This window comes from Elgaria multicarinata, chromosome 19, assembly GCF_023053635.1.
Source record: "Elgaria multicarinata webbii isolate HBS135686 ecotype San Diego chromosome 19, rElgMul1.1.pri, whole genome shotgun sequence".
Classification (NCBI taxonomy): Eukaryota; Metazoa; Chordata; class Lepidosauria; order Squamata; family Anguidae; genus Elgaria; species Elgaria multicarinata.
The window spans coordinates 5,242,704-5,256,981 of NC_086189.1; the positions used below are offsets into that span (position 1 = coordinate 5,242,704).

At 45.4% G+C, this 14,278-nt stretch overlaps 1 protein-coding gene across 1 annotated transcript in view; it reads right to left on the minus strand.

Annotated features, from left to right (window-relative positions):
- Positions 1 to 11,584, minus strand: part of URM1 (ubiquitin related modifier 1) — a 30,231-nt gene extending 18,647 nt beyond the window's left edge. Inside the window, exons 1-2 of the mRNA XM_063144758.1 lie at positions 11,517 to 11,584; positions 1,674 to 1,744 (exon numbers count right to left, since the gene is read on the minus strand). Of these exons, the coding sequence (XP_063000828.1) occupies positions 1,674 to 1,744; positions 11,517 to 11,551 (106 nt within the window). The 5' untranslated portion in view covers positions 11,552 to 11,584. The remainder of the gene's footprint in view (positions 1 to 1,673; positions 1,745 to 11,516) is intronic.
- Positions 11,585 to 14,278: the final 2,694 nt, after the last annotated feature.

Genomic DNA, 14,278 nt, shown 5'->3' on the forward strand with positions numbered 1-14,278 from the left:
AACTGCCGAGATCAGACTGCCACTATACAAAACAGCCTTGGTGTGCTGTGTGCAGTTCTGGTCACCCCATCTCAAAAAATGGTATTGTAGAGCTGGAAAAATGTGCAGAAAAGGACAACTAAAATGATCAAAGGGCAGGAGCATCTCTCCCATGAGGAGTTTAGCTTGGAGAAAAGGCAAATAAGGGGAGACGGGATAGAGGCGCACAAAATGATGGATGGTGTAGAGAAGGAGACATTTTTCTCCCACTCCCATAATACTAGAACCCAAAGGGGTCATATCCCCTGAAGCTGATGGGTTGGAGATTCAGGACAGATCAAAGGTAGGATGTCTTCACACAGCGCAGAGTTACACCTCTATCAAGTCTCCCCTTGTTTGCCTTTTCTCTAAGCCAGCCTTCCTCAACCTGGGGCGCTCCGGATGTGTTGGACTGCATCTCCCAGAATGCCCCAGCCAGCAGAGCTGGCTGGGGCATTCTGGGAGTTGTAGTCCAACACATCCGGAGCGCCCCAGGTTGAGGAAGGCTGCTCTAAGCTAAACAATCCCAGTAACCTCTCCTGATATGGGGAATGCTCCAGCTCACTGATCATCTTACTTGTGCTTCTCTTCACTTTTTTCAACTCTACGACCTCTTTCCAAGTGCCGTGACCAGAACTGTGCACAGTATTCGGAGTGTGGTCGCACCACAGATTTGTAGGACAGTGTGATCTTGGCAGTTAGAATCACAGAATCATAGAATAGTAGAGTTGGAAGGGGCCTATAAAGCCATCAAGTCCAACCCCCTGCTCAATGCAGGAATCCACCCTAAAGCATCCCTGACCGATGGCTGTCCAGCTGCCTCTTGAAGGCCTCTAGTGTGGGGGAGCCCACAACCTCCCTAGGTCACTGGTTCCATTGTCGTACTGCTCTAACAGTCAGGAAGTTTTTCCTGATGTCCAGCCGGAATCTGGCTTTCTTTAACTTGAGCCCATTATTCCGTGTCCTGCACTCTGGGAGGATCAATAAGATCTTCACTTGTGGTAGTGAGTTCCATAATTTAACTGTGTGAAGAAGTCCTTCCTTTTACTTGTCCTGGATCTGCCACCCATCGGTTTCATGGGATGACCCCTTTGGGTTCTAGTATTTTGAGAGAGGGAGAAAAATGTCTCCCTGTCCACATCCTCCACACCAGGCATCATTTTGTACACCTCTATCAGGTCTCCCCTTAGTCTCCACTTTAACCCAAGCTAAACAATCCCAGTTGATGCTCCAGCCCCTTAATCATTTTAGTTGCCCTTTTCTGCACTTTGTGCTGCTCTAACAGTCAGGAAGTTTTTCCTGATGTCCAGCTGGAATCTGGCTTCCTTTAACTTGAGCCCGTTATTCCGTGTCCTGCACTCTGGGATGATTAAGAAGAGATCCTGGCCCTCCTCTGTGTGACAACCTTTTAAGTATTTGAAGAGTGCTCTCATGTCTCCCATCCATCTTCTCTTCTCCAGGCTAAGGGAGTTGTATTCTCAACTCCCTTCCTAATTAGGCCAAACATGGAGCTTGTCTTTTTCACAGCTGCAGTACACTGGGTTCACACCACAACCCCAAGATCTCTTTCTTGGTCAGTCACCGCTAGCTCAGATCCCTTAAGTTTAGCTTGAAGTTGGGATTTATTCCCCCCACCCCCCATGGAAAATACTCACAAGGTTCATGCTGGCTTGGCAAAGTCACCTGATGTTTCCTTTTGCCGTCAAACAAGAGTTCTGCTCCCCCTCTGAAATGCAAGGCAAAAATACACAGGATTTATATTCTGCAAAACAGAGCACAAGAGTGTGAACGTTTTAAAGTGAAAACAAAACAGGAAAAGCCTAGCTGGGCTCAATCCCTTGTTGTTGTTGTTTATTTGTTCAGTTGTTTCCAACTCTTCGTGGCTTCATGGACCAGCCCACGCCAGAGCTTTCTGTCGGCCGTCGCCACCCCCAGCTCCCCCAAGGTCAAGTCTGTCACCTCCAGAATATCATCCATCCATCTTGCCCTTGGTCGGCCCCTCTTCCTTTTGCCTTCCACTTTCCCTAGCATCAGCCTCTTCTCCAGGGTATCCTGTCTTCTCATGATGTGGCCAAAGTACTTCCGTTTTGCCTTTAATACCATTCCCTCAAGTGAGCAGCCTGGCTTTATTTCCTGGAGTATGGACTGGTTTGATCTTCTTGCGGTCCACGGCACTCTCAGAATTTTCCTCCAACACCCCAGTTCAAAAGCATCTATCTTCCTTCGCTCAGCCTTCCTTATGGTCCAGCTCTCGCAGCCATAGGTTACTACGGGGAATACCATTGCTTTAACTATGCGGACCTTTGTTGTCAGTGTGGTGTCTCTGCTCTGAACTATTTTATCAAGATTTGTCATTGCTCTCCTCCCAAGAAGTCAACGTCTTCTGATTTCCTGGCTTACATTATATTAATTTACCACTGTAAAGCCCAGTCCTGCTCTTTTCCCACATTTCCCCACCCCCACCCTGGTCCCTTCCCGACAGAGGGGCTCATGAGTAATGCAAACTTAGCTCACGCAAAGTGAAACCACCACTACTCAAAATTTGCATGGAATACGGCTACGCCCCTCCTGCACTCTGGCCACCTCCGTCCCTTCGCAAATGGCACCAACAGCCTCAGTGTGTGGCTGGCTGCACCAGGGGCCCGCCTTCACGCCACACTGGTTGGCCCAACAGCGATGTGCATCATCCTGTTGGCGGAAGGGCTGCCCTGCCTGTTTGGCGCGGAGGGGGGAAATGGCTATGAAAGCTCGAGCTTTAAGCTTTTCCCCAACCTTCAAAATTTTCTACACATCTGCAAAGCTCAAGCTTCAGTATAAAACAAAAATGAGCAAAATCGGTGCGGTAGATCTCGAGTAATAAGCCTTACACCACCATATTCACATTGTGAACCGCCCAGAGAGCTTCGGATATTGGGCGGTATAAAAATGTAATAAATAAATAAAATAAATATTCTTATGTAAGATGATAATATGCACAGTGCTTTGCAGAGTACGAAAGGGCAGGTTCTCAATATTGGTGCTTCTGGCAATATAGGAAAACGCTGCTATGATGCAGGGTAACTAAGGATTCACCAGTGCCTCAGACAATTATTTGATTTTACCTTCCTGACCCCATTTTAAACGGTTTGCTTTCTATTCCCAGCCTCCTCCGGTGCCCTCATAGACTGAAAAGGCAGAAGCTGTTTTAAATCGAAACCCAAAAAAGAAGTGTGGCCTTTTTCGTCCCATCCTCTATTCAGAGTATATCCACATTTTACTTTGCCTCACCTAAGCCGCTGACTTGAGCACCAGAGCAAAGGACCTGTCCCTAAACTAATCCTATGAGGCGGTGGGGACTCCATCACTAGCGCCACCTTAAAAGAGGCATTCCACCACCTCGCGTGCACAAGGGCAGAGAGAAAGCCTCTCTGAAAGTTAGGACTTCTGCAATACGTGCAGGCGTAATCTAAAAACCAGCGAAAGCATTATTTTCCCCTTCAGCTTATCACCATCATCATGATCTCATATGTTAGAGCTTTTTCAGTGGTGGAGTCTCAGCTACAGACTTCCCTCCCAGTGGCGATTCAGGGGTTCCCCAATGCTGTTGTCGTTTGGGCGCAAGTTGAAAATGCAATTATTTGCGAGTGCTCTGAGGACAGGCAAGTGTGTTTGGGTGGGGAAGTTGTTCTGTACATGCTTCTATTGCATTTTATTATATATTTCTGATTTTTGACTTACGGTTTTTAATAGATTGTGCGTGTTGCTGTTGTTTATGAAGGTTTATTAATTTATTTATTGCAATTTTATACCGCCCAATAACCGAAGCTCTCTGGGAGGTTCACAACACAAAAAACCTGGGCTCTTTCTGATGAAGGGCGAGATGTAAACTCTGTGACCCTGTTCAGGGGACATGCTAAACCTTTTTGGTTAAGCCTTTTGAATTAAGCGTGTCTTGTGTAGGGCATTTTCCCTAACCATGGCTGCTACATAACCACAGATTAACTACCTTCACTAACCACATGCTGCAACAAAGTGAGCGTGTCGTCTGTAAGGCCCCCATGCTACCGTAGAGCTCTATGGCAAGATCAGCCGAAATTGGCCAGGCCACTGTGTCCGGCCAGAGGGATCTCCGCTGCTGGATCAGCATAGCAACTCTGAACATGCCAACTGCCATTTCACGTTCTTGCCTGAAATCCCCCCGCACAGCAGGCCTCTGTACGCCTGCACCGAGGCCATCGGGATGGTTGTATCACAATGCTGGACATTGTAGTCCAATACTTCTGGAGGGCAGGTTGCAGACGGCCATGTTAGCACTTTTGAGCAGCGGGGAGGGAAAACCCAGAGAAAGTTCCAAAGAAGGACTCCGTTACAAGACAACCTAGAACCACCAGTTTCAGTCACCCAGCTGGGATCCACAGCGCGCTGGCGAGAGCCACAAAGCCATGATCCCTCATGTAGGTTTCCACCATGAGCTTACTGGTGCCCAGCCTTTCTGCATCACCGTTTGCTCGGTCATTGCCCCATCAAAACGGAAAAGGAAGATCAAAATATGAACGGAGAAATATGACCGCGAGACACTAATCCCTTAAAAAAAAATGATCTGGTTACGTGAGGAAAGATTCTTGGCTGTACTTTTGAAAGGACACAACGGCGCCTTTGTTCGGCTTACAGCAATGCTGCTCCTTATCCCTGGCCTGTCTCCCCAAAGATGGCTCTGTTGGTGTTGTCCAACTTACTCTCCCTCACACACATACACACACACACACACACCAGTTATCTGAAAACTGAAGTAGCAGTTATTAATGTCAGACAAATCTGGAGATTCATGCAGCAGAACAAGACCCGGCAGTGATAGGAAAGAGGTTTCTTTCTGCTTACTGTAAAAACAAGCACCCACTTTGTGCTCCCATAGATCCTGGGATGGGAGATAAGGTCCTTTCTGTAACATGCGAGCTGGGGGGGGAACTCAGCTGCGATGCTAAGACATAGAGCCCTCATTTAGGCATTTCCAAGAAAAGAAAGGCGGGGGGCGGGTGGAGAAGAGAGAAGGGCCAAAGATGCATACACTGCTTTTCTGAGTATCAGTGGCTACCATGGGCGGGGCAGTCATCTCAAAAAGGTTGCGTTCCAGATGTGTTGGACTACAATTCCCATCATCCACAGCCAATGCTTCCAGTCCAACACACATCTGGAAGGGCAGCAGGTCGGGGAAGATAGCATGGACACCATAGGGAGGAAGTAGAAGAAACCCCAAAGGGTTTTCGAGAAAGATTTCTACCAGGAGAGACTGAAACAACTGGGCGTGTTTAGCCTGGGGAAAAGAAGATTGAGGGGAGACATGAGAGCGCTCTTCAAGGACTTGAAAGGTTCCCACACAGAGGAGGGCCAGGATCTCTTCTCAATCACCCAGAGTGCAGGACACGGAATAATGGGCTCCAGTTACAGGAAGCCAGATTCCGGCTGGACATCAGGAAAAACTTCCTGACTGTTAGAGCAGTACGACAATGGAACCAGCTACCTAGGGAGGTTGTGGGCTCTCCCACACTAGAGGCCTTCAAGAGGCAGCTGGACAACCATCTGTCAGGGATGCTTTAGGGTGGATTCCTGCATTGAGCAGGGGGTTGGATTCGATGGCCTTAGAGGCCCCTTCCAACTCTACTATTCTAGAATTCTAGGACAGATTGGAAAATTATTTGCTGTATTTATATGCTGCCTCTTAACTCAAAGTGCTCTCTCAAAGCTTTACATAGTAAAAAGTGGGCAGCGGTTAAAAACATTCGAAAACACAAGTTGCAAATCTGCGATGGGAAACACATCGCCCACGGCCTCATTTCATGCAGCCCTCAGCATCTTCCAGGTTTCCAGGTGCCGTGAATTCATTCTTGCTGTGTGGGCTGCCCCTCTAGGAATTGCCTCCTCTTCTGCTTGTACTTTTCAGTGGTGGCCCCTACACTATGGAATTCCCTCCCAACATATGGCTGCTTTTAAGGGGTTTTTGAGAACTCACTTGTTTTCCCTGGCATTTAATTGAAAAATTCAGTGGTATTTGCTGCTGACACGTATTTTAGCATTGTGTTTTAATGGAACTGGTTGTATTTAAAATTGTTTATATTAGTTATGATTTTGTTATGTTTTTGCATTGTTATGTGTTTTGTATTTTATTGGTAGTGGTTTTATTTAAAATTGTTTAGATTAACTATGATTTGTTTATGTTTGTGTATTGATTTTATTATATACTGTGCCTTAGGAAGACTCTGATCTTGAAAAGTGTTAAGAAAAGGAATAAAAGGCCTATCCAGTGAAATTTTAGGATGTTTTTAGGATGTTTTAATCATGTATGTTACGTTTTTAATCAGTTTTTAATGTGTTTTGTATTCATTGTTGTTCCCCGCCTCGATCGAAGTGGAGTGGCGGGTAAGAAATAAATTATTATTATTATTAATTAATTAATTAAAATAAATTAAAGGCACAATCTTATGCATGTTTAGAAAGAAAAAAGGGGCTTTAACTCTCAGCCTGCCCCAGCTAGCCAGAAAAAAAACATGCGTAGCATTGCACCCTAAATAAAAAATAGTCCAGATTATAGTCTGAGGACTGCTAATGGGAAAAGATAATGACGATTAACATTGAAAGATCTGTAATGAAAGGCTTCATTTCGTCCTCTAAAGATGCTCACTTTGACCCTATGTTATGATTTGAAGTAGAGTTAAAATAATAACTGAAAGGTATAGCAGGAATAGCCAAAGTCCCATTCAGGCCCTGCAAGGTGGGGATGATGGGAGCAAAACATCTGGAGAGCACTAGGTTGGGGAAGGGTACTCTAGGGTGTTAAGGATCAGGGGTCTGGAAACAAAGCCCTATGAAGAGAGACTGAAAGAACTGGGCATGTTTAGCCTGGAGAAGAGAAAATGGAGGGGAGACATGATAGCACTCTTCAAATACTTAAAAGGTTGTCACACAGAGGAGGGCCAGGATCTCTTCTCGATGCTCCCAGAGTGCAGGACACGAAATAATGGGCTCAAGTTAAAGGAAGCCAGATTCCAGCTGGACATCAGGAAAAACTTCATGACTGTTAGAGCAGTACGACAATGAAACCAGTTACCTAGGGAGGTTGTGGGCTCTCCCCCACTAGAGGCCTTCAAGAGGCAGCTGGACAACCATCTGTCAGGGATGCTTTAGGGTGGATTCCTGCATTGAACAGGGGGTTGGACTCGATGGCCTTGTAGGCTCCTTCCAACTCTGCTATTCTATGATTCAAAAATGCCCATATAACACCTGTGCTGAGAGTTACACTAACTGCCAGTTTAATACCAGGCCAAGTATTATTACTGACGTATAAAGCAGTAAACAACTTAGGATCAGGTTACCCAGAGTGTAGGACACGAAATAATGGGCTCAAGTTAAAGGAAGCCAGATTCCAGCTGGACATCAGGAAAAACTTCCTGGTTGTTAGAGCAGTACGACAATGGTACTAATGACCTAGGGAGGTGGTGGGCTCTGCCACACTAGAGGCATTCAAGAGGTAGCTGGACAGACATTTGTCAGAGATGCTTTAAGGTAGATTCCTGCATTGAGCAGGGGGTTGGACTTGATGGCCTTATAGGCCCCTTCCAACTCTACTATTCTATGATTCTATACCTGAAAGACTGTCTCCTCCTATATAGACTCGTTTAGACCATTATGATCTTCAGGGAAGGCTTTGCTATTGTATCATACCCTGCAGACTCCCTTCTGACAGCAACACACCCTCTCTGGTGGCACCATCAGGAATGACCTCCCTCATGTGCTTTCAATGATTATTAAAAACTTACTTGTTTACCTTGACTTTTCCCAACCATTCACTTATCTAAGTGCTGTTGTGTTTTGAAGATACAGCGTTATGGTAATGTTGTGAACCACTTTGGGATTTTAAAAATGGGAAGCGGTTTAGATATGTTTTAAAATAACTAAATAATACATAAAACACTTTGCATATATTATCACAGCAAGCTTGCTTCCGACAAGTGTGCGTTCAAACCACGTATCACTGAGGGAGCAGTTTTCTCAGATTTCCCTCGATCTACGCCCAACATTCTAAGTCACACACCACCACAGATTAAATAACAGCCAATTAAGAGGATTATCAAAAGCCAAAGAGGGCACCTGTGGCAGAGACAGTAAATCTCTAGTACTGATACCTGGTGGGTTATTGCATTTATTTATTTTAATAAAAGGGATAATGTATTTTCCATACCTCAAGGACCAACAGCCTTCCTGTGGCAAACGCTTTTTATGAACTAAGGAAGCCTACTTCATGAAATGCCTCCATTTTCTCCCTTTCATAATTGTATTGATTCCTGATACCAATTATGTGTGCTGGATTCTCTTGCATTCTTGATTACACGTGATCATAAGTTAAAGTGCACCTAATCTATGTGTATAACTTGCAGATGGATGGTCAAAACTATTCCCCTCATTAACAAAGTGCCTCACTCTGTTTACGGATTCATTCATCTCCCTTTGAGGCATTTTTTCACTGTCCTCATAACAAACCTTTAACGGAAGGATAAATTCTGGCTATTTGATGGAAAAAGCAGCCTTTCTTGTATGTTTATTTCTCTTTCAACTACTCTGAGAAACAAAACATGCTCAAGAGTGAGCCAGCTACATGGCACTGTTGACTTGTTCACATTTTCTACCCTCTAAGGCTCTTTTTTCATGTGGTGCAGAGCGGTAAAGCAACAGTTTCTGCAGCTGAAACTCTCCCCACGGCCTGAGTTTGATCCCAGAGGAAGCTGGTTTCAGGCAGCCAGCTCAGGTCGACTCAGCATTCCATCCTCCCGAGGTCGATAAAATGAGTACCCAGTTAGCTGGGGGAAAGGGAATAACGGCCGGGGAAGGCAACAGCAAACCACCCCGCTATAAGGCCTGCTAAGAAAATGTCCGGGAAAGCTGGCGTCCCTCCAAGAGTCAGTAATGACTCAGTGTTTGCATGAGAGGTTCCTTTCCTTTGCTTTAAATGTCGAGTTCTTCATGGGGAACCGTTTTCAGTCCAAAAGCTGCATTTTCTCTGGACCAACTTTCCAGGGCCCATACACCAGTGTGGAGCATGTCCAAAGCAAGAAGCAGGCAGAGCACATCAAAAAAAGTCTACAGGGCAGTCCCTCTTTTCTCTCTTATACACAGAACTGTTCACATCCACACACACATATACAACTCCTTTTAGGGCTATATCTCTGGGATGACATTTTAAAAACAAAACACATTGAAACACACACACCACTCTAAAACCTGTGAATTGCTAAAGTCAGGTATACAGGAACAGGTTTCAGTTAACATGTACCAAGTAAAGGCCATTAAGTGCATGCTCAAAGTCATTCATTATCATTACTTCGAACATCCCAGCATTGACTTGTAAAAGAAAAGATTGTGGGGGACAGGATTAACTTTTTGAGGAATTATATTCAACGCCTGTTTGCCAGGCTCCAGTACAGTCACAGGCATGTTCCAAAATAGTCTTTGCTTCAGTATTGCCAGGTTTCACCCCCTTTCCTCCTAGTCACATTCAAGAATAGGAAAACAGTCTTCAGTGGGCTCTCAGCAGGATTGGGCCATCTTCACATAACCTTTCCTCCACTTTTGCTCTTGATTTGTAATCTGACTTGTAAACCTTGTCATGCCCAGAAACACCAATGACAGTCTCATTTCCATTTCCTATCTCCCAGCCTTCTTTTAAGGACCTTGAGCATCTTTACATGAACTGAAGGAAATCTAGATTACCTACCAACCTCTCTACCCCGCTCCAAATCAGAGGTTATTCCCTACAAGGGTTCTTCCAAAAGTCTACTGGGACTCAAGGAATGGGTAAAGGGCAGCTGTTTTGGAGGACTTTAGAGAGGGAAGGAAATAGCCTAGGAAAAGGAAGCAGCACAGACAGGGTAGTTTTCTTCCACTACATTTAAAACCTCAGGTGGTCAGGAAGCTACTGGCACTGGAGGCAGACTTTTCCAACTCGGCACCATCTAGATGGGTCAGACAAAAACTCCCATCATTCCACCAGCTAGCACAATCATTGGTCATGCTTTTGTTGTTGTTTATTCGTTCAGTCGCTTCCGACTCTTCGTGACTTCATGGACCAGCCCACACCAGAGCTTTCTGTCGGCCATCACCACCCCCAGCTCCCCCAAGGTCAAGTCTGTCACTTCCAGAATATCATTCATCCATCTTGCCCTTGGTCGGCCCCTCTTCCTTTTGCCTTCCACTTTCCCTAGCATCAGCCTCTTCTCCAGGGTGTCCTGTCTTCTCATTATGTGGCCAAAGTACTTCAGTTTTGCCTTTAATACCATTCCCTCAAGTGAGCAGTCTGGCTTTATTTCCTGGAGTATGGACTGGTTTGATCTTCTTGCAGTCCAAGGCACTCTCAGAATTTTCCTCCAACACCACAGTTCAAAAGCATCTATCTTCCTTTGCTCAGTCATGCTAGTTGAGGGGAAAGATGGGAGTTGTAATCCAACACATCACAATGATGCCAGGTTGAAGAAGGCTGATTTAGGAAATGGGACAGGGGAAACATCTCAGCTCCTAGTCTCTTGAACCATTAGATGTCATGCTACCAATTGTATGCCTTTTTTCTATATCATCATTACACATGGAGCTACAGGGAATCTGAGAAGACATGCCCTATCTCAAGGGGTTTATAATCTAGAAATAAGACACAAGAGAGATAACAGAAGCATGCAAGGGGAGGGAGAATAATATGTGGGTTTGTCCTACTTGCAAGCCTTCTCCTGAGAGTCCTACCAAGCAACGGACCTTCAATACTTTCCCAAAATCCTTAAACTGCCTTAGATCAGCTTTTCTCCATTCCAGCACTCTCCAGACATGTTAAACTACAATTCCACCAATCCCCCCCCCAACCAATCTGGAGGGTACCACGTTGGGGAAGGCTGTCTTAAAAGGCTGGGAACAGCAAGAGGAGAATGCACTTATGTGTCCCAAACCAGAAAATATTGTCAGGTGTCTGAAAAAGCTTTTATTATAATGCCCAATACGTTTCAGAAAGGATCCCCCACCCCCACCCCGGAGATCATTTTAAAACAAGAAACATCAGAAAGATTCTTTGCAACATGTTTAGAGACGGATAACCAGCCCCTGAGGAAGGAAAGTCCTTTCCAAAAGGGCATCATAATAATAATAAAAATCAGAATATTTTGTTTTAGGAGGACTCTTGGGGCAGCCTGTGACAATACGGGTTGGGGGTAAAGTGGGAAAGCTTCAAAATCTAATAGAAATAAAAGGCTCCACTCACGTCCCAGCTTCTCTAAAAGTGCGGGACCCCCACATTTCTGAGCCTCCTCAGCCGAGGACGGAGCCTCCTCCCCTCCCACTTCAAGACACCCCCTTGCTGGACTCAGCCCCCAACACAGGGGCCCAGCAAAGAAACCCTCCGCCGCTCCAGAGCGCTCTCCTCGCCCATTTTTCTTCCCTCCTCCTCTTCTTCCCCACAAGACCCCATTTCCATTCTCCCTCGCCTCCCTTACCCAAACTCCAATTGCACAGACAAGGGCGCCGCCATCTTGCGTAAGGGAACAGCACTGCCCACACCGGAAGCACCTCCGCTTTCGTTACCGGTTCAGGCGCTGTTGCCTAGCAACGGGGGAACGATGTCTTGGAAGAGGCCTGAACTTACCATAGAGTTTTAAGGGCTGAATCCTACACATGTGTTTAAACAGCAAAAAAGTCCTACAACTTCCAGAATGCTTCTGCCAGCTGGCTGGGGATGATGGGGATTGTATCTCCAACACATATAGGGGTGGGGAGGGTTTCCAGGTTAGGAAAAACATACCAAAGGGTGGGGTGAGTGGAAAGTTGGAAAGGGACAATTCTTGTGTTTGCAGCCTTAGTTTCCTGTTTTTTTCATTGCTGAATCAATGAGCAAATTTGAATCTGTCCATTTAGGACTTAATACAGACCAGAGATTTCTGCCCCCACCAGCTGCAGGTGTTAAATGAGCATATAAATTAGCAATGTTATCATAGATTAGGGTGACCATATGAAAAGGACAGGGCTCCTGTATCTTTAATTCATCACAACAGTTAAAGCTGCAGGTGCCCTGCCCTCTTTTAAATCTGATCACAGTATAGCTACAGTATAGCGCCTGCAGCTTTAACTGTTGTGATGAAGAGGAAATTTCACCAGGTGCGACATGCATACAAATGACACCTGCTGAAATTCCTTTTTCTATGCAACTGTTAAAGATACAGGAGACATGTCCTCCTTTTCATATGGTCACCATATCATAGATCTTTGTTTTTCCGTTTCTATTTTAAATCTGGCACAGTATTTTAAATCTTTGCCCTGCTGCCAGCTCCTGTTTAGTTACGATTTTTATTTGTAGTTTTAAACTTTTATATTGCATTTTGTCACCTTGTGTTTTATGGTTTTCATTGTGGTGAACTGCCCAGAGAGCTTCAGCTCTTGGGCGATACAGAAATGTAATAAATAAATAAATCACCAAGGACTACTGTTGTAAATGGACCCTGTGCTTTTCTTGTATATATTTAAGCTTTGCGTAGTAATTTCACAAACTGGGGCCTGAAAATGAGCTTTCTTGGCTCTTTTTCCTCTATTTTGTTTTGTTTGTGGGGGGCGGTGTTTGTGGATTTGCTCCCCCCGTGGCATACTAACTGACAATAATATCTATGCATCTGACACAGATGGTTCTAGTCCATGAAAATTTTTGCTACAAGATTATAGGGCATGCATGTAACATATGCATTTTTCCCACGGCCTGCAACAGGTCCAGGGCCAACCCGTTTTTTACATTTTATTTTGTGTGTCGTGTATCTCAGAAAACTCCTGCTTTCAATGGGAGGCAAATGATGAGGCTTACTAAGTAATCCACAAAGCTTTTATTAAGCAACAAACGTCTCTTCTACCTGAAGAGAGCCTAACCTCTAGGAAATGTCCCCCTAGGCAAAACTATGCAAACTAAGCAAGACAATTGTCCACTCAAAAAGAATAGGAAGCCACTTGCCAAACACCTGTAACTTCAGAGAGCCTGGTGCGGAGGCAGGTTCTGGTGTAATCGAACCGACTTTCTCACACCTTCCTTCCACCCCGTACATTTGAGCTTCCGGCGGACCTTAGCATCAGCTAGTTTGTCGGGGCAGTCTCCTCCGGAAGAAGGTTCACTTCCCACTGAGTGTGGAGAATTTGGCCTTGAGGAGATAAGCTCTGGAGAGGGCTGACTCCCAGCTGGGGAATCGCCCATGAGAGCTTCCTCCCGCACTGGTCCAGGCTAGCTGGTGTGTCTGGCGCTGTGTCTTTTAGTTCTGAATCTGATTCTGATTGATTACCTGAAACATCTTCTCCCAAAACAGGGGCAGTAGGGTTAGACATGACACCGTGCTTCCCTGGATGTAAATGTTCTAAAACATTCTGATGTTTAAATAAAGCCAACGGTTACGGTCAGTTTACCTAGCACTCCTCGCGTTAGAAGCTAGTGCCGGAGAGAGGCCATTGCAAATCCCATGGAATGAGGACCCCTCAGCACTGTCTAACATGGAGGGACCAGCTCTTATTTAATAATAATAATAATAATAATAATAATAATAATAATAATAATAATAATAATAATAGCAACAACCTTATTTAGGATAAGAATGAATGTGCGTTCAGAAATGAATGTCAGGTTTGACTTGTGAAATGTTGGAGGCTGAGCTTTCATGCCCTGGTATGATTTTCTTTTCCTTGTACAGTCACAGTTCACAGCTGAGCTTGGCCAGTATCTTGCATTATAACATACTCAGGCTAACTGTTACTTCGGCCCCATTCTTGACTGCAGAGTACCCACATCGAACAAATTGTGGCGTGCGTTGCGTTTCCAATTGGGGACGGTGTCGTTTCACGCACAAGACTATAGGCCCCACCGAGAAGGACCCCATTTTGTCCGGGCGCCCGACCCCCCCGAAAAAAGGATCCAATTATTTTTCAATAACGCATTCAGAGGCATCCGCAAACAGCTGTTTGCCCGCCTCGCCGTGGCAAGTCAAACTTCAGGAGCTGAATAATGGACGGGAACGTTGGAGCCACCGCGGCAGCCATGACAATGGGGATTCCTGGCTCTGGGGCTTTGTTTGGTTTTTCCAGTCTCCGTTTTGAACTCCCTTCTTCTGCATAGGAGAAAAAAGGGGGTCTGGAGTATGGCGGGAGAAGGGGGAGATGGTGTGTGGGGGGGAAGGGAAAGCGAGGTCAGAGGGAGTTAAAGCCTTTTCTATCCCATTCATGTGGTAATGGGGTG